The sequence below is a fragment of the Saccopteryx bilineata genome, chromosome 1 (genome assembly GCF_036850765.1).
Source record: "Saccopteryx bilineata isolate mSacBil1 chromosome 1, mSacBil1_pri_phased_curated, whole genome shotgun sequence".
Classification (NCBI taxonomy): Eukaryota; Metazoa; Chordata; class Mammalia; order Chiroptera; family Emballonuridae; genus Saccopteryx; species Saccopteryx bilineata.
This window is the reverse complement of record NC_089490.1, coordinates 305,629,365-305,651,889: the sequence shown is the minus strand read 5'-3', so window position 1 is coordinate 305,651,889 and position 22,525 is coordinate 305,629,365. Positions and strand designations below refer to the sequence as shown.

Here is a 22,525-nt window from a genome sequence, read left to right as displayed (position 1 = left end):
CTATGGTGCCCCCATACCCCTGCGAAGTACCGGGTTATGCGTATAGGAAGTCAGAGAAACATGGGCTTGAGTCCCATCTGTGCTTCTTACTGTGCAGCTCCCCTGAGCAGAGTAGTTTCTGCATCTTTAAATGAGATTAAACTCATTCATACATTCATTTGTTCATTCCCTTTTCATTCATTCAACTTACTATGTGTCCAGTAGAGTCTCATAAAGACTTCACTGGGTTATGAAGAATGATGAGATAATGGTACAATGCCTGGCACCCCCCCCCCCCCCATACACACACCTAAAAATCCTAAAAAAAAAAACACTGATTAAAAAAAAATCTCACAGGCATTTTCTGTCAATGAGAAAAATTGTCCAGGGATTCAGGCACCTACAATCCCCCCCTCATTGGAAAAGATACACGGAACATGTCCCAGGCTCCCTGTCAGGGCATCCACGAGGAACCCAGGGCAGTGGGAGGCAGCAAAAAGGGAGCACACATCATTCCGTCCTGTCCTTGGGAGACCACCATCTCTCTGGGATGTAGCCGGAGAGCTGTGGGTGGGGTTGTCAGAAGTGGCAGCTGTGTGGCCTGGGGAGGCAGGGCCCAGCTTATGAAGGTTGTGGGACCAGATGAGGACCCGGACAACGGGAAGCCATCTGGCCCAGGGCATCTGAGTGGGATGAGCAGCCGGGAAACGTGGGCAGGCGGTCTGGGCGGCAGGGGGAGAGGGAAGGCTCCTACTGGCCAGAGGAGTGTGCCTGTGGCTTCCTGTTTGTTGGGTGTGGCATGGCTGGGTTGTGGGGAGCTGCAGATGCCAGGCTGAGGGGTCAGGATTCTGGGAAAGAGCCAGCGGTGGCAGTGTGGAGACAGCGGGTGGGGGACGACGTAGAAACGGCTGGCAGCAGGACTGTGTGAAAACGAGGGTTGTGCTGGTTGAGAACGCAGCTTTAGTATCACACAGACCCCCTGACGCTTCCAGTTCTGCTCCTTATCAGCTGCGTGGCCTTCGCAAGTTACCTAATTTCCCGTCACTTCCCCACTTGTCTGACAAGATGGAGGTGTCATTTCACAATGCATGTAAAGGTCTGCTGCCTGGTATCCATGCAACCCACCTCCGGACTCGCTGCCCTGCTCTCCCTGCCTTTCCCAAGCAACTCACCCCCAGGGGAAATTCCCGCATTCTGCTGAGAGTGGGAGGAAGTCACCCCTGCGGGTGGGAGGGCACCTGAGGCCAGCTTCCCAACTAGTTACAGCTCCCAGCATGGTTCAGGACATTTCCTGAAGTCCTCTCACCTTTAGACCTTCAGCACCTGAGAGGTGGTCACTGAGCAGTATACCAGGGGTCCAGACCAGAGGCTCAGCCCTGATCCCCTACCCAGAGCTCTCCCCAGTACACATCAAGGTGACTGCGCAGGTCATGGGAGGGGACAGACCAGGACATGGAGGACAGGGGTGCATCCAAGAGATTGGGAGGGATTGGTGTCTGAAGCTGGAAGGAATAGTCACACAAGGGTGACCTTCTCCTTGGGTGGCAAAGAATAGTGGGGCCTGGGGCAGAAGTGGGGGGGGGTCATGGCCACGAATCAAGTGTAGACAACAGGCAGAATGAAGAGTCAGAACTCAGGTTTCTTTGGCATCCAAAGGGCGGTGTCTCCAGACAGGAGGATGGCAGTTCCTGGTTTGGAAAGAGATAGGTGTTAGAGACACAGGACGTCATGAGGCTGATTTCCCAGATGGTTTGCAAAGCTTGCACATGGACATGAGCCATCTAGAGTTGCTTTTGGAGTGGGAAGACATTTAAAGCACAAAGACAAGTAATGGGGCAAGAACTGAGTATTGGAGACGTTTCTTGTGTAGGGGAGAGGAGGAGGCGGAGGAGGAAAATCTAGCAGCTTCTGAGGCTGCAAAGACCACCTGTGAGAAAACAGGACTGGGAGTAGTTGCAGGTGTGTGACTATAGGTTTAGAAACTTCCCTGCTGTCATCACTCTGCAGAGCAGAGCTGAATAGAGATCAGAGAGTTCTGAGAAGGGGGCCCCAGGATTCGGGGGGAGCTGGCTTCTCTGGCCACCACTCTGGCCTGTGTGTAGGGCAGGGAGCTCCCAAAGTAGTACCCACCTCCGCACCTCTCTCTCTCTCTCTCTCTCTCTCTCTCTCTCTCTGCCCTTTTGTTTCTCTGGGCAGCTACTCAGGTCTGTCAGGTGCTGCCCTGCTTGCCCTGCTTTTGGGAGCTTTCTGGAGCACTCCGGAGCATTCCTGAGCAACCTTTTTCTCCATACAGATGGGGGACGAGAGCCCCAGAGTCCGAGAGGGAGTGCAGGTCGGTGTCTCGGAATCCCAGGGCCTTGGGCTGCTCAGTGTCCCCGTCTCTCTGGGGCTGACGGTGACCTGGCCGTCTGCTTTGTTTCTTCCAGTCTACTTCTGGCGAGGCCACACAGGGATCAAGTACAAGGAGCCCAGAGAGAGCTGCCCCAAGCATGCCACACGCTGTGATGGGGTGGTGGACTGCAAGCTGAGGAGCGACGAGCTGGGCTGTGGTGAGCAGGCTGGGCACGAGGGGGGTGTATGTGCGCGCGCACTCTGGTGACTGCAAACTCAAATGGGAGGCCAGAGACAGAGAATTGGAGGAGCTGGGTTCTAGGCACAGAGGCTTGTGCTTGAGACCTGGCTTCAAGTGCTGTGTGACTTGGGCAAATCACTCACCTTCTCTGGGTGTTAGTTGAGGTGCCCCTCCTCTGTGCCCCTCCTCTTTGCCCAGCATGTGACCTTGGACTTCCACTCCTACAGTTTCATGAAGGTCAGTTTGTAAACAGCTGGCCTGTATGAGTACAAAGATGTCATTGAGCTCTGGTTCCGGCTCTCACATGTGTTATTTATGTACAGCCCTGATGCAGCTGTCTGTGGCTGTGTGTCCCCTTCAGTCTACCTGTGCATTTACATGTGCCCTTGCCCACAACTGTGTCCCTCTGTGATTGAACCTGTCTAGTGAGTACTCAGTCAGATTATACACCTCTGTCATTCTCTCATTTGGACATGCCACCGCCCTCTAGGTGTGACAGCTCCTGGCAGTGCCTGCCCCTTCTCCCGGAGTGGTCCCCTGGGTCCTGTCAGTTGGAGAACTCTCTGCTTTGTTCTAGTCCTTTGCCTTGGCTCTGCCCTTCCTTGATCGCCTTGGACTTCTAAGCACTGGCTGAGGATCATCACCTTGGGGCCAAGCTCCTGGGCGTTTCCCAGCCCCCAGTGAGGAGCCTCAGGACAAGAGCTTCTCAGAGCTTTACTCAGCTCATTCCCCCAAATCTTAGAGCCTCCTGGGTGCTGAGCACCTGCTCTGCCCTTTTCTTGCCCTGCAGTGAGGTTTGAGTGGGACAAGTCTCTGCTTAAAGTCTACTCCGGATCCTCCCATCAGTGGGCTCCCATCTGCAGTGACAGCTGGGACAGCTCCTACTCGGTGAAGACCTGCCAGCAGCTGGGCTTCGAGAGGTAAAACTTTCCCCAAGGCCCTGGCTTCAGGGGTGTCTTCAGCCCTTCGCGCGGCCATCTCAGGCTCATTACTGAAACTCACATTAAGAAGACTCTTGGGGACCAGGGTTGAAGTAACTAGCTCAGGACACCCTTGAGTTGTTCAATGGGACAGTGGCCCTGAGATCTTGTAAGTCTGGGGTAAGCTATTTTCTTGAGGCCACAGTAATTTTGTCGATCTTCAGTAGGATCACACTCCTGTATGGTTCTTTGCATCAAAGCACCCTCGTGCCCCTTATCACATTTAATGGTCATGGGACCTCTTTGCAACGGGTATACATTTGGGCAGGTCTTATCTTCTCAATTCTGGGAACTAGAAGCTCAGGCTCCGCAGCCCTTTAGTGGACTTGGAGCTGTAGCAATTGTGGAGACTTGAGCTAGAATTCATCAAATAGGAACAAAGTGGGCAGGTATGGCCAGGTTAGGCCATAAGAATCTTTGGCTCTAAAGATTTTAAACAGAGAAGCCGATGCTGGTAGGTGGAGGAAGAATAGGGCGAACATTGCCGTTCTGGCCTGAAGGAGTCCCAATTTGCAGGCCACATGGTCATCTCCATTCTCCCCCTTGGTCTGTCTGGGTTTTCAAGCCACATGGTTTTGGGGTTCATCAGTGTGTGTGAGGTTGTGGGGAGAACACTTTAGGATCTCACTGCGGGGTCTCTGTAGAAGAAACTCCTAGAAGATCAGGCTGGGGAGCGAGGGCTTAGAATCAGTCCTCTGACCCCACCCCAGTCTCAGAGTTCCCACCTGTGAAAGGGGGACCGGAGTCACCTAGCTGCAAGACTATGGACATTTTTCTATGAGTTACTTATGGGATCTTAGGCAAGTCTGAACCTCCCTTGGACTTCAGTAGATAGTGTCATTTATTCAAAGAACATTCATTGAGCTTTTAATATGTAGCACACAGACACAAAGGAATAAGACAAGATCCCTGGCCTTAGAAAACCTCTGGAATGATATGGGTGAAAGAGGCTGAAACCAAGGATTATGGCACGATGTGCAATGATAGAGTACGTGTGGATCTCCATGGGCACACAATGGAGAGGGTGCCTGGCTGCCCTTGGAGGAGAGCAAAGAACGAAGGGGCTCCTAGGTAGAGGAACAGCACACACAAGGGTGAGTTCTAATGTAAGGATGTACCACATTCCAGAGATGCACACAGGTGCTGCATGGATAGTGGTCCATGGAACATTCACATCATAATGATCTGGGGGTTTGTCAAAATGCATCTAAATTCAGAATCGCTGGGAGGAGGAGGATGATAATGATTATTATTATTAAGTTGAGAGGTGGGGAGGCAGACAGACATGTGCCCTGACTGGATGCACCTGGCAAACCCCCAATCAGGGAATGCTCTGCCCATCTGAGGCCACTGCTCTGTTGCTCTGCAACCAACCTATTTTAGCACCTGAGGCAAGGCCATGAAGCCATCCTCAGCACCCGGGGCCAACTTGCTCGAACCATTCAAGCTGTGGCTGTGGGAGGGGAAGAAAGAGAGAGAGAAGAAGAGAGAAGGAGGAGGTGAGGGGTGGAGAAGCAAATGGTTGCTTCTCCTGCCTGCCCTAACTGGAATCAAACCTAAGGGGAGAGGGGATTATGACTTAGAATTTGCTTAGCAAACACCCTGAGGTGATTCTTATGCACATTGTGGTCTGAAATTCAGCAAGTGAATAAAAGGTCCTCAAACTTTAGTGTGCAAATCTCATGTTAATGAGGGTCTTTAAGATGCAGAGTCTGGTTCAGCAGGTCCAGGGTGATGCTGCTGCTGGTCCATGGAGTTCAGTTTGGGTAGAAAGGGGCTAGATTAGTGTTTCTCAAACTTGAGTGTGCATCAGAATCACTTGTAGAGCCCATTAAAGCAGACTTCCTGATACAGTAGGTCTGGCGTAGGGCCCAAGAATTTGCATTTCTTTTCTTTCTTTCTTTCTTTTTTTTTTTTTGAGAGAGAGGGGCCCGGAGAGAGAGACAGAAACATCCAGCTGCTCCTGTATGTGCCCTGACCAGGGAATCAAACCAGCAACCTCTGCATTCTGGGACATTCTAATCAACCAAACTATCCGGCCAGGGCTTAATATTAATTTTTTTAGAGAGACAGAGAGAGAAAGGGAGAGGGGGGAGGGTAAGGAAACATTCATTTGTTGTTCTACTCAGTTATGCATTCATTAGTTGCTTTCTGTGTGTGCCTTGACTGGGGATCGAACCTGCAACCTTGTCATTTCAGGATGACACTTTTAACTGACTGAGTTAACTGGCAAGGGCCAGGAACTACCATTTCTAACTAATTCCCAGGCAATGCAAATGCTGCCAGTTCTTTTCAGTTCTTGGAGGGGACCACATTTTGAGAACTACCAGGTTAACACATAGGGCTAGTGGGGAGCAGGAAGGGCTGGGTGGGTGGGTCAGACCGCATGGGGCCTTGAAAGCCTCTGGCCCCTGTCAGCAGGGCTGGCTGGAACTGTGGTGCCAGCTGGGGAACTGGGGGTGGACTTTGTCGCAAGGGGGCTCATTCTTCCCCCGTCTTCCCTTGCAGTGCTTACCGGACGACCCAGGTGGCCTACAGGGACACTGCCAGCAGCTTCTCCATCTCCAAATACAACTCCACCATCCAGGAAAGCCTCTACAGGTGTGGTGGGCAGGCCAGGCTGCCTGTCTGTGAGCAGGGCAATGGGGGTGGGGCGGTCAGGAGGCTTAGAAGTCAGGGAGCCCCTCTCCCTTGGTCTTTCTGGGACCCAGCTTCCAGGAGTCCATTGTGAATGTCAGGAGCATCTCAGAAATAGTACCCATTCACCTCCTGCTTCCTGACTTCTTATTGAGGGTTGGTGCAGAATGCACCTTGAGGTCGGAGGTGTACCCAAGAGTCTCTAGCTGGTTACCAGAGATAATTAATAAATGTTGGGGCCACAAGTCAGCCAGGTGCTTGGAGTGAGCACTGCAGCAAGGAGTGGACTTGGGGTGGGGAGGAGGAGTAGCAGTGGGGTACTGCCAGGTGCCTGTGGTGGGGCAGGGAGCCCATCTGGGAGACACTGGCCTCCTGGGCTTCCTCCTCACATGTCACCTTTGTCCTGCAGCCCACCCTTGTCCCCTACTCCTTGCATGGAAGGTCAGGGGCACTCCACCAGCTCACAGTGTTTACCTAGGAGTCAAGAGAAGAAACTAGCCTCTGAGAAAAGAAGGGAGTGGGGGGAAGGAGAGTGAATTAACTGCGTCCTGGGCACTCGCTTTGTGCCAGGTGGTGGCGTGCAATGTTGCTGGTGAGCACCAGAAACTCGGTCACTGGAGTTTAGGCTACCTGTTTAGTTGTGGGAAAATGCTGGGATGACAGAGTCAAGAGTCCAAAGGATGTGAATCTGGTCAATGTGTGCAATCTGCCTCTAGAAAGTGGCGGTAGGGAGAAGAGTGGAGAATGTTTGTACTGAGCTATTTCTATTCCTGGAGAAAGCACAGGAAGGACCTGCTCCCACCAGGAGAAAGAAGGTCAGCATCTTGTGCAAAAGAAATGGGGTAGGAACTGAGCAAGATTAAATCAGGGAAGGCTTCATAGAGGAGGTGACTAATGTACCCTTTTCCCATCTTCTGTCTTTTCCTCTTTCAGGTCCGAATGCCCTTCCCAGCGATATGTCTCTCTCCAGTGTTCCCGTAAGATGTTCTTCCTCCTGAATTGTGGCCTGTGTGGGGTGGAAGTCAGGTGGGGTGGGAGTCAGGGGCAGGGGGTTGGGACCTCTGTGGGAGAGATGGCTGGCCCTGGGGGTCCACCAGGAAATGGAGCTTAGCCAGCAGGCCTGCTTCAGAACCAGGAATCCTGTAAGGGACTGGGGCAATTCCAGCACAGCATTTCCCTGTCTCCTGACCACTCAGCCCAGGAACTTTGCTCATACCAAAGAAGCCATTCAGGTTTTCTGGATTCTGGGCAGGGGGCAGAGGACTGGGAAAGCAGGTCTGATCCTGCTTAAAGCTCCTATATCAACAGACAAAGAACTAGATTTACAGTCAATATTTACTGAGCACAGTTTATGGGCAAGGCCCTGTGCCTATCTCTTTACAAACATGCTTTTAATTCTCACGAGGCAGGGACTGTTATTGGCCACTTATGGGAAAGACAAGTAAAATGTTTACTTTGCTTAAGGTCAGACCTCTGGTAGGTGAGGACCTGATATTTGATTGAGGGTCTGACCCCTAAGCCAAGCACACCCGCAGGTGTGCTGTGTGCTCAGTAATGATCCGGTGGGGGTGGTCCAGGCACGTGGTGTGGTAGACGAGTGCCCACCCCTCAGACCACCTCTGATTCCTCACTCTTTCCCCCTGCAAAAAGAAAAGAGCATATGTTTGGACAAACTCCAAGGGCTGCCCTCCTTGTTCACGATTTTATAAGGATGACACACTCTAGAAAATGCTTGGAAATGTTCCCTGGGAGGAGGGGTCCCCAACAGCACTAAATGACCCACTGGGGAGCCATGTGGGCACAAACCCACCCTTGCATCATGAGAAGTTTATTCCTCCTTTGTTTTATTGGGAATAATAGGGACCCCCATCACAGTACCTGTTAATTCAGGGTCATGGTAGACTTGATCTGCTCTCTCAGCAGTCCTGAGATTGACCATCACAGCCCTACTGCCTGTTACAGTGCCTGGCAATCAGGCACTCAGTAAGCATTTGTCTAACTTGTGAAAGAATGAATGAGTAGAGGATAGGGGAGCCTAGGAGCGAACTTTCCCCTGGATGGTCCCAGAAAGCCAGCCACCATGAGGGTCCCCTGCTTTGGCAGGAAACAGCTGTGTTGTATCAGATTAAGTGAGCGAAGTGATGTCCATGGGTGAGCACTGGTGGGGAGGGGGAGTAGGGATGAACTCGGGACCGGGCTGACAGAGCCTGCCCTGGACCCAGGGAGCACCGAGGGCTCTGAGGGAAGCAAAATTCACAGTTCTTCTTTTCTGCTTTCATCTAGACTGTGGCCTGAGAGCCATGACTGGGCGGATTGTAGGAGGGGCCCTGGCCCCTGAGAGCAAGTGGCCCTGGCAAGTCAGTCTGCACTATGGCACCACCCACATTTGTGGGGGCACTCTGATCGACGCCCAGTGGGTGCTCACCGCTGCCCACTGCTTCTTTGTGTAAGTGCCTGAGGGGAGGGCCATGCAATGCTGCTGGGGTCCTGGGTCACCAGGAAGGGCTGATGGTAGACTGGCTTCTTTCCCTATGGAGGAAGGCTTGGTGCGAGGCTGTCCCCCACCCCTCCCCAGTGGGCCGAGTGGCCCTGGCCATGATCTGCAGTAGTTACCTGGTCCTGGGAGTGTGAGTTGAGTGGGACAGTGAGCATGAGAAAATGCTTTGGTTTGCTGGCCGCTAGGGAGAGTGAGGCAGGTGGGAAGGACTTGGGAGCCTGCCCTCAGAGAACAGACTGAAATAAACAGGCTTTGAGTTTGCTGCTGCTCCCTGTAACTGGAGCTTACAGGAGAGGAGCCTGAGGAATCAGGACCGATGTCCTAGGAACCGAGGGTGGGGTGGTTCCAAGACGGGCAGCCATACAGCAGCTTCTGGGCCACCATCAGGCTTGTCCCTTAGAGTTGGTGGGCAGGAAGGGCTCTGGAGAGCAGGTCTCAGGGGCACTGGCTTGCCCAGCACTGAGTCTTCAGCGGGTTACTTTGTCCTCTCTAAAACGTCGTTTCTGCTGAGTATAATAATGCCAAGATGTGTATCTCCCACTTTATCTGGATCTTTGGTGGTGTGCAAACAGGACAGTGGGTGACTGCTCATAGAGAGCCCGCTCATCTCTGCCTTCCTACTGTAAGGTGCAGAGCAGCCAGTTCGAGTGGCTTTTGGAGGTGGGGGATTGTTTTGGACCACTGAACTAAGTTAGAGGGCTCCCTCCAGAGGTCATTTCATCCATCTTCTTGCCTCCAAGCCTGTGCTCGGAGTGCAGCTCCCCTGGGAGGGGGGGCATGCTGCCAGGAGACTCTGCCTGCTGTGTGACTGTATCACGCCCCCCTGTGGCTCCACAGGACCCGAGAAAAGGTCCTGGAGGGCTGGAAGGTGTACGCGGGCACTACCAACCTGCACCAGCTGCCCGAAGCAGCCTCCATCTCCCAGATCATCATTAACGGCAACTACACAGATGATCAGGACGACTACGACATTGCCCTCATGCGTCTCTCCAAGCCCTTGTCCCTGTCTGGTGAGCCATCAGCGCCTCTCCCACCCAAGCCTGGTTCATCCTGGCAGCCCTTAAGGCCCAGTCCTTGCACCTGGGCAGCCTCTGTTGACCCATCTTGGGGTCCCAGAGCTTCAGTATGGCAGGAGTCAGACTCAGGGATCACTTAATGAACCATCTCTATTTCACAATTAGGGAAACTGAGGCCCAGAGGTTGGAAATAAGTTTGCCCCAAATGATACAACTTACACTGCAAGTGGGTAACAGAGCCAGGCAGAGGTGGATTAAGGTCTGTTGAGGCCCCAGGCACAGAAGAAAATATTGGGACCCTTAAAAGAGAGCGACAAGGAAAATAAAAATCCGTGTTAACCATATTTTATAATAAATGAAAAATATTATGTACTATGAATGTTAAAATTGCACATATGAAACTAAACTTGGTGTCGTTAGAAAAAAGTGTAAAGTTGGAGTTTTGCAGGGCCCTTCAGAAATCGGCACCCAGGGCGCCCGCCTTTAAATCTGCCTCTGGCCAGGGCTTGGATACAATATAATCGATATAAGTAGATTGGATTTTTTTTTCCCTGGTATTCCTTGAGCACTGAACAGGGGCCAGACACTGTGGTAGGCATATGACATCTCTGATTTCTTTTATTCTTCACAACCAATCCTGTGGAGCAGGTACTATTGTTAGCTTCAGTTTACATACAGAGCTTTAGCAAGAGGAAACTCCCGGAGGCCATGGCGTTGTAAGTGGCAATTCCAGGACTGGATCCAGATTGGTCTAACTCCCAAACAGTGCCCTTCCCACTCAGCTCTTGGCTGGCAAGTTGCTAACACTAACACTGCAGTTGAGAGCACAAGGCAAGCCACATTCAAACAATCAGTTGCCATCAGGTTGGAGGGAAGGACTCAGTGAGGATACATGGAGGAAATGCTACTGAGGTTCTCAGGAGGAAACCAAAGAAGGCTTCATTCGTTAATTCATGCACTCACTTGTCCACATTTTAGTGGGCCCTGTAGTTGCAATTGCAAATAGAACCTAAAGGGTGACACACAAACACAGTCCCAGTAGAGGCCAATGAGGGGGTGTTGTAGGGAGCTGGGGAGCCATGGTGGTCAGATGGGGACATGTAATCAGTCTTGGAAGGATAGGGAGGCTTTCCTAGGAAGGATAGCTAAAGTGGACCGGGGTTTCTGGAAGCTTTGGAACCCTCTCTTGTACTCTGGGCTTATCAGCTGGTCTTTCCTGCCATGTTAATTATGGAGGTAGTGTCAGCGAGTCAGAGTAGTTAGTTAGCTCATCAGAGTGATGTGAGGAGGTGGAAACCTTGGCAGAGCTTAGTTGGCCAGGGCTGTCCCAGAACTATGCCCACCTGAACCACATCTACGAGTGGGCAAGACCTCTGTCCTCTTCCTGCTCCTTCCAGCCTTGTCTAGAGCCTGGGACTGTAAAGTGAGGGGCACCCCCTGCCCCTGCCCGCCCCTGCCCATCCCTGCCTTGCTCCTGCCCGCCCCTGCCCACCTCTGCCTTGCTCCTGCCCACCCCTGCCCACCACTGCCTTGCTCCTGCCCACCCCTGCCTGCCCCTGCCCACCCCTGCCTTGCTCCTGCCCACCCCTGCCCACCTCTGCCTTGCCCCTGCCCACCCCTGCCTTGCTCCTGCCCGCCCCTGCCCGCCCCTGCCTTGCTCCTGCCCTGCCCCTGCCCACCCCTGCCTTGCTCCTGCCCGCCCCTGCCCGCCCCTGCCTTGCTCCTGCCCGCCCCTGCCCACCCCTGCCCGCCCCTGTCTTGCTCCTGCCCGCCCCTGCCCGCCCCTGCCCTGCTCCTGCCCACCCCTGCCCTGCCCCTGCCCACCCCTGCCCACCCCTGCCTTGCTCCTGCCCACCCCTGCCCTGCCCACCCCCGCCTTGCCCCTGCCCGCCCCCCGCCTTGCCCCTGCCCGCCCCCGCCTTGCCCCTGCCCACCCCTGCCTTGCTCCTGCCCGCCCCTGCCTTGCTCCTGCCCGCCCCTGCCCGCCCCTGCCCACCCCTGCCTTGCTCCTGCCCTGCCCCTGCCCACCCCTGCCTTGCTCCTGCCCACCCCTGCCCACCCCTGCCCACCCCTGCCCGCCCCTGCCCACCCCTGCCTTCCTCCTGCCCTGCCCCTGCCCACCCCTGCCTTGCTCCTGCCCACCCCTGCCCACCCCTGCCCACCCCTGCCTTGCTCCTGCCCGCCCCTGCCCACCCCTGCCTGCCCCTGCCTTGCTCCTGCCCTGCCCACCCCTGCCCGCCCCTGCCCTGCCCCTGCTTTGCTCCTGCCCGCCCCTGCCCTGCCCCTGCCCGCCCCTGCCTTGCCCCTGCCCGCCCCTGCCTTGCCCCTGCCCACCCCTGCCTTGCTCCTGCCCACCCCTGCCCACCCCTGCCCACCCCTGCCTTGCCCCTGCCCACCCCTGCCCTACCCCTGCCCACCCCTGCCTTGCTCCTGCCCGCCCCTGCCCACCCCTGCCCACCCCTGCCTTGCTCCTGCCCTGCCCCTCATGCACACGTGAAAGGGAGCAGTTAGTCTGCAGGGCCGGAAAAGGCCTTTCCAACCATATAAAACCATCCACATTCTGATAGGCCCCTGGGCAGGAATCACAGCTCAGACCATGTGACTTGACTTTTGGTTTAAAAATCAGGACAAATTTTGTCACACTCACATGGCAGGCCAAGCACTTTGAAGTCACAGACCTATCTGAGATAACCTGTGAAAACTCACTGGTAAATTTATTTTCCCATAAGAAATAGTGAAATGTATAACAGGTACATATTTTTAAGACTGTGTCACATAAATAGATTAAATATTTTAAGAAATCATGTTTTGCACTTTTTGTTTGTAACCGATACTATCCATTCATTTTTTGTTTGCTTATTCTCTAGCAGACAAGTGCATTAGATACAGATGCATAAAGCCCAATTTATAGGACAATTTAATATTTATTCTCTTCCCTTATTCTCTCTCTTTCAAAGTTTGTTGAGCACTTTATATTCTAGATTCAGGAAGCGGCAGTGAGCAAAATAAACAACTGAGAACATTGCAAGCATTCTACTTTTAATTTACATTTTCTTCTTGCAATTTGGTTTGTGGTAGTCAATGCCTGGCTCATCCAGGAGCACCAGTGCTCAGAGGAGCTTATGAGAAGATATACAACAGCATTAGCACTTTCTAACTATTTCTGGGCGGGGGGGGGGGGGGGGAGAGCAGGAGGGCAGAGGAGAAAGTGAGCAGTGATTTTGTGGTCTGTGCCTCGAAGGATACACTCTCCCTGCTGGGAGAGGTGGTCTTACTCTGGAGCGAGAGCCTCAGGTCCTGGCCACGCAGCAGGCACCCTCCCCAGGCCAGGCTGAACATTCCACTGAGACATCATGGCCATAAAACGTGGAACTTAGCCTGCTGCTGCTTCTTGCTCTGATGGCAGGGGAGAGCCTCGGTCAGAAGGGCTACTCTCGGAGGGGAAGAGACTCTCTGTCACTCAGTAGCAATTTGGTTCAGGGGAGCTTCCCAGCATATGCACCTGCTCACATGGTGCCCACTAGCATCAGGATGCGGGGAGAATTCTGGTAGCATCCTGAAGACTCGAGGGGCAAGATAAAGTAATTGGTCAATCCAAGGCCCTGGAACAAGCAGAGCCACTCTGGGGGCAAGGAGGGAGCTCCTAGGACATTGGTCCTTCTATCCCTCCACTGCCCCCACCAAAGCCTCCAGCATTGTGCCTTCACTGATGTCTTGAAGTCCTGTTGCAGCTCACATCCACCCTGCCTGCCTCCCCATGCATGGACAGACCTTTGGCCTCAATGAGACCTGCTGGATCACAGGTTTTGGCAAGACCAAGGAGACAGATGGTGAGAAGCAGAAATGCTAAACTGTGTGTGTGTGCACGTGCACATGTGTGCATGGGCCTGTATACACATGTGTCTGTGAGGAGGTGTGGGGGTGATATGTTAGAGTAGATAGGTAAGGGCTCATCTATAAATTCATGGGCCTGGGTATGAATGTGTGTATGTACACCTGCGTATATGTCAAAGCAGTTACTGTGACAGTACCCTCCAGCCAAGACCACTAGGAAAACCTCTTGAATAAGTTGGACTTTGCAAATTGGACTTTGTTGAACAAGTCGGGTCCATTGCTCACTGCACTGAGGGAAGACACGCACAGTGGAGAACAGTGGCACATTTCAATAAGAGACTCATTCAGCGCAGGACATGGGTGGTTTGGGGGGGGATCAAAGAAATAGAGCATTTATTTTTTAATATTGGATACCTCAAAGGAGCAGGATAATTCTATGATTGGTTCTCTAAATAATTTCACCTAGAAGTTATCAATCAACTGAGTCTAAAGCTGTGTCTGGTGAAGAAGCAGCAGCCACCCCACTGGCTGGGAGGGGTATTTGGTACTCCTGTGGTTCGCACAGTGCCCTCCTTGTTTCCATCTATCCTTGTCCATATTATGAAGTGGTTTTGTGTTGCCTTGGCTCATCACGGGCACAGAGTGGCCTTGTCTGATGTTGGCTGTGTAGGATTGTTTATGTGGGGCAGAAGGGTGCCGTGGCTTATCTGGCCCACGGTGAGACTCCGGCCAGACTCCCCTGCTCAGTGTGAGGAAGTGCCAACTGGGCTGTGAGCAGCCTTCTCTGGTCTCAGCTCTATAACTGACTAGCTGTGTGACTGTGGGCAAGTCACTTCTGAAGCCCTGAGCTTCTCCACCTGTGAATGAATTAATTCTGTCTCTTTAGGACACATAGTTACTGAAAACAGGTGAAGTGAAATAGTGGATGGTGCTTTGAATACAGAAAAGCATTGCACAACATGCAAGGCAGACTGAGGCTGTGAGTTTGTCTGTGTACATGTGTTTTTGATATATGTAGTGAGTTGTGTCCAGTATGAGGGCATGTGTGTCCATATATCCTGGGAGTCAACCACAGGAATGTGTCTTCCGCTCCAAGAAGGCTTAGCTTGGGTCCTGGGATGGGCAGCTAGCAGGCCTGGAGCTGACCAGTCTTAATCCTCCCCATCCTCTCTGTCCTCTCCACACCTCACTGCAGAGAAGACATCCCCCTTTCTCCGGGAAGTGCAGGTCAAACTCATAGACTTTAGGAAGTGCAATGACTACTTGGTCTATGACAGTTACCTCACCCCAAGGATGATGTGTGCTGGGGACCTTCGGGGAGGCAGAGACTCCTGCCAGGTGAGACTGCTTCTGCATGGGGAGTGGGTTCCGGGACCCCAGGAGTGTGGGCGAGGGCTGAGGTGTTGGGGTCAGAGTGGGAACCAGGGCCCATTTCCTGCTCAAAGGTCATCTCCTCTGCCCTGCTGATGCACATGCTATCCCCTGCAGGGAGACAGTGGGGGGCCCCTGGTCTGTGAGAAGGACAACCGCTGGTATCTGGCAGGAGTCACCAGCTGGGGAACGGGCTGCGGCCAGAGAAACAAGCCTGGTGTGTACACCAAAGTGTCGGAGCTCCTCCCCTGGATCTACAGCAAGATGGAGGTGAGGGCCTGTGGGGGGCGTGGCTGGGCAGGGGGGCGGTGCTCCCCACAGAGCTGTGGCTGGAAGGGGGCCCAGACTTCCCCAGGGTCTCAGCAGGGTATCCTCACCTCCTCCTGCCCAAAGGTGTTTACACAGTGCCAACGACCAGGACAGGACAGGAGTCAAATATTGGGCTGACCCCGCTTACTGTGTCCCTTTCCCTCCTCTTTGTTTGTCAGAACAAAGCTCTGAGGGTTGAAAAGGGATGGGCCTAAGTGGGCGGTGGCCCAGGAGCTCTCCTCTCCCAGTGGGGGCCGAGTTGTGAGTTCACACCAGCCACTGACAGCAGGAGGCCTCCCCTCCTTGGTAGGAAGTTGGGCCCTGGGGAAATGGGTGTCAGGAAGTTGAGATTCACCCCACCCACGCTGCCCCAGTTCAGCCCCCGCCTTCCCCAGGCCTGCTATCTAAGTTGTAAAGCAGGACTGCTTCGCCCAGCCAAGAGCAGAACACGACGGGGACAGGGGAAGGCTGGGGGCTCAGAACCTGCTTCCGTCGTTGTCCCTTTGCGGCCTGCCTTCTCTGAGGAGAGTGCCAGGAGACAGATGGACTGAGGTTTCGGCTCTGAGCCGCCATCTCTGCGTCCGGTTTCTGGGCCCACCCAGCTCACCTTCATTCCATTCTCCCCATTCTCCTCCTCAGAGTGAGGGGCGTCTTCGGAAATCTTAAGCAGTTGTCCTGCTCTACCTCACAGCACCACCTGCGGTCAAGACTCTGGCCAAAGTGACTAGGCCATCTGCAACGTCATCCAGGCTAAAGGCCACCAGACACCTTCATTACTGACTCCTCCACTGTCTGCTGCCTCAGTGACTGCGCAGTGTGTTCATGTGTGCGTGTGCATGTGCGTGTGCGTGTGTGTGTGCGTGCGTGCGTGCGTGTGCGTGCGTGCGTGTGTGTGTGTGTGTGTGATTGCTCTCCCTAGGTCTTCAGAAACCAGGAGAGCAAGCTGTCAGCTCTTTTCACAAACGCCAAGCTGAAAATATTAACCTGGAGACAACAGTTTGGGCACCGTGGAGATATCTACAGTGTGTCCATAATGGATGGAGAAGATAGAGCTCAGGGAAGGGCCTGGAAGGTCACATCAAGAATTCTTGCTCCTCTGATCTTGACTTGGAGACTAGCCCAGAATGGGCCGCCACCCAGCAGCCCTGGTGACACTAACACTGCTCAGGAATGGGAGCAGGTTTCGTTGGAGTGCCTGGACTGTCCCTTGTGGGAAGACAGTGCCATTGGCCTTATGAGCCCCCTGCTCTGTCAGGCCTCCCACTGGAGCTGTGGCTGTGGAGAGGTGGTTGCCCTGTGGCTGTTTGTGCTGACGGCTGTGAACAGGGCTCATTGTTCTTGTTTGTTCACAGGCTGTTGGGGTGGATTTTATTTTATTTTTATATTTAAGAGACAGGAATAGATGTATTTTTAAATATTCTCCAAAAATTCCTGGAGCCAGGAGTCACTCCAAGAACTCATGGGAGCTGGGCCACCTGTGGAATGTTCCTGGCTTCAAGGGACACTGAAGTGGCTCCTTTGGAATACTCAGGGAATCCTCATTTGGGCTAGTGGACAGATCCAGAACAAAGGAGCCACAACTGTTGTGTATTCAAGGGCTGCAGCCAGGGCAGGAAGAAATGGATGCTGCTTCTCCCTGGGTCCCCTGGAGGCTGGAATACCCACATGGACTGCCATCCCTCATTCTCAGAGCTGTCGTGAGACTTTGGAATCTCTTCTTAGCTCTCTCCACCTTTCAATTTCTTAGCTGTTTCAGAAACATAGCAACGATGTGATAATTTACCAGGAGAGAAAGCTGACACTGTCCCCAGGCCCTCCAAACAGCCCTTCTGAAGGATCCCAGTTGCCCTGCTCTTACAAGCCACCAGTGGGCCTGTTCTCCACTTCCACTGAAGGACTGAATCTTCCCCGGCCTTGGCTCCCGTACCTTCCTCTGTCCCATTCCCTGCACCTTGCTTGGGCCTGTCGTATGGTTCTATGACTCCCAGAGGCAGGGTCTGAGCAGATCAACCCAGCCCAGGCTAGTCCAGCCGAGGCAGGCAGCCATTCGGAGGAAGGATGACCCTGGAAGAGCAGGCTGGAGTTTGCTAGTGGCTGGGCAGAGTCTGAGGACGTTATATGTTATGAAGGCTAAGGGCAGGGGTTGGAAGGGAGAGCAACAGTGATTTCCACAGCAGCCCTCAGCAATGGTCTTCAGCAATAAAAGTTGTGTGACCTGAAAATTTTGTCATTGGATGTTCTACTGGTATACTAAATAGAAAATTGAGATTGTCCAACCAGGTGCCCAGACATCTTCAGTTTGGGTTCTGAATTTTGGTTTCTCCACTTTGAGTTCTTCTTGCTTCATCATACATTTATGTATGTATTCATTCATCAACCATCTTTAGTGCCTAGTCTGTACCAGGTACTCTTATCAGGCCCAGGGAACATAAAAACCAAGACAGTGTCAGGTACTCTTGGTTGTGACCCAATGTGATAGAAGTTGAGATTGAGTTTGGGTGCCGTGCTTGGAGCATGAATAAAGAAACCACCAGTTATACCTAGAGAGGTCAGAAAAGGCTTCACAGAGGAGGTGAGGTTTGGGATGAATCTTAAAGAGAAGGTTAATAGACAAAGCAGACAGGAATGGGAGAAGAACACAGTAGTGTCCGTCCTTTTCCTTCACTCCTTCCTCTTTTTCTACCTCTGATTTTGCCAGCTCAGCAGAAAGCATGTTTACAAGGAAGTCCCTAATGCTTACCCAACTGTTTTCAAAAAATAGGATGAGTAGTCCCATCAGCTTCTTCTGAAAAATGTCTTCCTTCTTGCCCTGCACTTACTTTTCTGCATTAATGTATTGACCTCAGCCATTATGATCCTGTTGAAGACTGCCCAGCATCCTCAGTGCCCCACTACACGCACGCAAGCCTCTAGCCACCAGCACAGAATTCTTCAGGCTTGCCCCCACGGTCCTGGCCTTTGTACACCTCAAGTTTGTTTGCTTTAGTCTCTTATATCAATGCTAGGGAAAGACCTTTTCTCAACTCAGTTCTTTTTTTTTTTGCTCCATCCAGATAAGAACGTTTGAGGAGGGGGCAGAGGCCAGACTTTCTGTGTTCCAGTAGGTATAACACAACTACTGCAATGGATCCCACACTTTCCCACAATTTCAGTGGCTTAACTCATGGGGAACATTTACTTCTCATCCACCCTCCCACCCAGTGAGGGTGTCTGGTCAGTAAGAGGCTTTCTTTTCCTTTTTTTTTTTTTTTTTTTTTTTTTTTTTTTGTATTTTTCCGAAGCTGGAAACGGGGAGACAGACAGACTCCTGCATACGCCTGACCGGGATCCACCCGGCATGCCCACCAGGGGGTGATGCTCTGCCCATCTTGGGGCATCGCTCTGCTACAATCAGAGCCATTCTAGCTCCTGAGGCAGAGGCCACAGAGCCATCATCGGCGCCTGGGCTAACTTTGCTCCAATGGAGCCTTGGCTGCAGGAGAGGAAGAGAGAGACAGAGAGGAAGGAGAGGGGGAGGGGTGGAGAAGCAAATGGGCGCTTCTCCTGTGTGCCCTGGCCGGGAATCGAACCCGGGACTCCTGCACGCCAGGCCAACGCTCCACCACTGAGCCAACCGGCCAGGGTCAGTAGGAGGCTTTCTTCCTCATGATTTTTCAGGGACTCCGACTCTTTCTACCTCATGACTTTATTAGCTGCTCCTAGCCAGTGGAAAGAGGAAAGAAGTCATAAGAGAGCACAATCACTTCTTAAATGCTCTGGCCCAGAAGCGAAACACACCATTCCATGCATGTTATGTCACACGGCACTGCCTAGATGGAGTGGGACTGGGAAATGCAGTCCTTGGCCGGCTCCCATGCAAGGGTCAGCACTCATTTTGGAGGACAACGGGCTATCTCTGGCCATCAGAGGGAGCTGGTCACCCCAGAAGGTAGGCTTTGAGGAAGAGAAGCAGGGCTTACCCTTTTCTTCCTCTCTCAGGCTTCCTGGGGCATAGATTGGTTTGCAGGGGTGCAGAGGTGTATGTGTTGGGGGAGAGATAAGACAGAGAAAAAGCAGTGTCTGAATAGAAATAGGGAAACACATTCCTTAGGCCCAGGACATCTATAAAGACAACAAAAATCATGGTAGGTAAGTGATGGGACTTCCTGAATTGGTACAGAGTCTCCAGGGAGATGTGTGTGTGTGTGTGTGTGTGTGTGTGTGTATTCGTGAAGGGAGGTGTTGATGGTGATGCTGTCCTGTGGATCCTGGATCCCAGGCATCTCCAAGTACCAGTCAAAACCTCTGGGTTTGTCAACTCTCTTGACTGCTGAATTCCCATGGGGAGGGAATAGAGGGCCAAGGGAGTGTGTTGGGGTGAGGCAAATGATGGCTCTTTGGATTAAGAGCCAATTACAGCTGAGCTGTCTATTCAGCTGCCTGGAGTTTGGGTAGATTTCCAAGGCTATTGTTCCCCATAATTGTTCTGTCCTGATGCAATTGGAAGGACATAGGGAGATGTATGAGGAGAGCTCCTCGTGATGATAATGAAGGGATATTGATGATAATAGTGAGCATTTGCTGAATGGATGCTTTGTGCCAGATGTTGTGCTAACCACCTGAAGTGTATTATCTCCTGCAATACAAATTAGGCATTATTATTATTGCTAGTTCATGGATGAAGAAACAAAGGCCAAAGGGAATGTAATAAGCTTCCCCAAAACTACGCAACTACAAAACGGTAAAGTAGGACTTTGAATCCAGGCTCTCTGATTTTAAAAGCTGCTTTTCCAAATCAGATGGAACCCTCTTCTCTGTGATCTCATAGGGTCGGCCACCTGGGTCTGTGGATCTTTCTATTCTCCACTGGGCCTCTGACGTGGGTCGGGCATGGTGGGACAACAGCCCAGAAAAGGCTGAGCACATCCCTGAGTGTCACGTGACCAGAGGCTTAAACCATGCCCTTTCCAGAACCGGGACAAGTGCATCATGAGTGGCACTTCTCCCACCCTCATCCCAAGTTGGATGGTTTCTGGAAAAGTCTCCCATGCCATGACAAGCTTTCACCCCAGGACATCTTCATGGCTCACTGATGTGGGTGGGTAGCTCTGGGAGGCACCCACCACTCATTTCTTACCTCCTCTGCACTGGCTCAGGCTTCCTGTGGCAGGAAAGCTACCACATAGCCCCGGCATTAAGTCCCACACTGGTCTTACAATGGGCCTGCCCAGAGAGTGAGGAGGACCATGCTCTGGAGATAAGCAGCAGGCAGGAGGCTTTATTAACGAGTCCTCTGAGAAGAGAAGGGCATAGCTTGGTCTTTGGTTCTCCACAGCTCATCTCCTGCCAGCAGGACAAGAGGAAATAACAGGATGTCTCCTCTGTCCAAGCCCCGAGTCCCAGAAGTTCTTCACTTTTTATACAAGGAGGGTGCTGGGAATCTTCTTTGGACAATTCCTTCTGATTATACCATATCATAGTGGAGAGAGCACTGAAATTGAAATAGAAGTAACTGGAGGTCCAAATTCCAGCTCTACACTTATGCAGCTATGTAACCTTGGACAAGCCACGCTCTGTTTCTTCATCCATAAAATGGGTGCATCTGTTTTACATGTTGTTGCAGGATTAGATGGGATGATACAGGCAAACATGTAGGGCAAAGTTACTGGCATATTGTGACCTCTCAATAAATGTTGAATTTGCAGCAAGAGGTTCAGATCCTTCACCTCCATATCTCTTTACCAAACAGATGAGGTGGAGAGGAAAATTTAGGTAAACCTTCAGTTCTTATGAAATTTGCCGTTTTTCTGCATAAGTGTTCCTACTGGTCTTATTACAGTAATGGGCTGATCTTCCATGGAGGAGACATGGGCTGATGGGCATTCCCTCCTGTGGCTTCTCAAGCTTCACTGAATTGGGTTCACCCTGTCTCTCTCATCATCGATGGGACCAGAATGGCTCCCTGGGCCTGCTCCGCTGGTGTCTGACTGCTTAGCCAGTGGAGCTGACGTTCAGGGCACCCATTCTCGTCCCCCATGGACTCCTCAATCCATAGCCATGTGGCTCCTGCCCCATCATGTCTGTCAACCGTCATGTTGCCAAGTCTGGTGGAGACTTTTTAGTTCTTATCTTACTGAAACTTTCTGCAACATTTAACTGTTGAGTACTCCCTCCTCTGTCAAACTGCCATGGCCTCTGTGCCGTCAAGTTCTCCTAGGACCCTTTCTGGTCCTCTGGCTGGTCCTACCTGCCACCAGCTCCTGTTCCCAGGGCGACCACCCTTAGCTCTCCTCTCATGGTAAATGCTCACGCTGGGTTATCTCATCCACTCCTGGGGTTTCCAACTAATATCTGCGGAGCCAACAGGAAGTGGCTCCATGTCACTAAGGTACTAGAAAGGTCACCTTTCTTTTTACAAACAGATTAAAATCTGATGAACTGCAGCAGCCTGGCTAGAAAACATCTCTCCTGATGTTCCCCCAGGACGCGAGCCCTGGGGGAGCCTGCTCTCCAGGCGAGCTGCGCAGCTTTCACAGGCCCCTCAGGGGGTAGCTCATAAACCTATCGTGCTCAGAAGCCCCCAGCCCAGGAATCCCACTCTCTGTGGGTCCAGCTCAGGCTCCTCCCCTCTCTGCAACCCCCGAAGACCTCCTCGCAATCAGACCTGGCCTGTCTCTCTCATGAGCACTGCACAAAGACCTAGACATTCTCTTTTGGGTCAAAGCCATTCCTTCTGACGAGATCATGGTAGAAACCAAGATGAGCATACATCTCAGTAACTGTGTACAGATGTTCATGTGATCTAAATTTTAACTTCTCTAGAATAATCACTATAGTTGGAATTGTTGGTCGTATGTTTAACTTTATGAGAAACTGGCAGAGCATTTTCAGAGGGATGCACCATTTTGCACAGCCACTGGCAATGTAAGAGTTCCAGTTGCTCCACATCCTCACCAGTGATAAATGTTGCCAATTTTTTTTCTTTTTTTAAGTGAGAGGAGGAGAGATAGCGAGACAGACTCCTGCATGCACCCGACGGAGAGCCACCTGGCAACCCCTGCCTGTGGTCAATGCTTGAATCAACTCAGCTATCCTTAGCGCCCAGGGCCAATGCTCAACCAATAGAGCCATTGGCTATGAGAAGGGAAGAGAGAGAGAAGGGGGACAGCGAGGGGTGGAGAAGCAGATGGTCGCTTCTCTTGTGTGCCCTGAACAGGAATCGAATGGGGGCTGTCTGCACGTCTGCACGCCGGGCCAGCGCTCTATCTACTGACCTCATCTGAAAAGTCTTTAAGAATTGGGAAGCTGTCAAGCTCATGATGAAGGATGTACATTTTCTAAAATTCTAATT

The 22,525-nt window shown here is 52.3% G+C and overlaps 1 protein-coding gene across 2 annotated transcripts in view; it reads left to right on the top strand.

Annotated features, from left to right (window-relative positions):
* The window catches only part of TMPRSS13 (transmembrane serine protease 13), a 28,709-nt gene extending 11,307 nt beyond the window's left edge, over positions 1-17,402 (top strand). Inside the window, exons 4-14 of one of the 2 annotated variants that reach the window (XM_066245755.1) lie at positions 2,273-2,311; positions 2,406-2,528; positions 3,342-3,471; positions 6,040-6,132; positions 7,102-7,145; positions 8,452-8,614; positions 9,503-9,675; positions 13,413-13,511; positions 14,711-14,853; positions 15,004-15,156; positions 15,835-17,402. In XM_066245755.1, coding sequence (XP_066101852.1) covers positions 2,273-2,311; positions 2,406-2,528; positions 3,342-3,471; positions 6,040-6,132; positions 7,102-7,145; positions 8,452-8,614; positions 9,503-9,675; positions 13,413-13,511; positions 14,711-14,853; positions 15,004-15,156; positions 15,835-15,861 — 1,187 coding nt within the window. In that variant the 3' untranslated portion in view covers positions 15,862-17,402. The remainder of the gene's footprint in view (positions 1-2,272; positions 2,312-2,405; positions 2,529-3,341; positions 3,472-6,039; positions 6,133-7,101; positions 7,146-8,451; positions 8,615-9,502; positions 9,676-13,412; positions 13,512-14,710; positions 14,854-15,003; positions 15,157-15,834) is intronic. The other variant, XM_066245744.1, reaches the window with a different exon arrangement.
* The last annotated feature ends 5,123 nt before the right edge of the window (positions 17,403-22,525 follow it).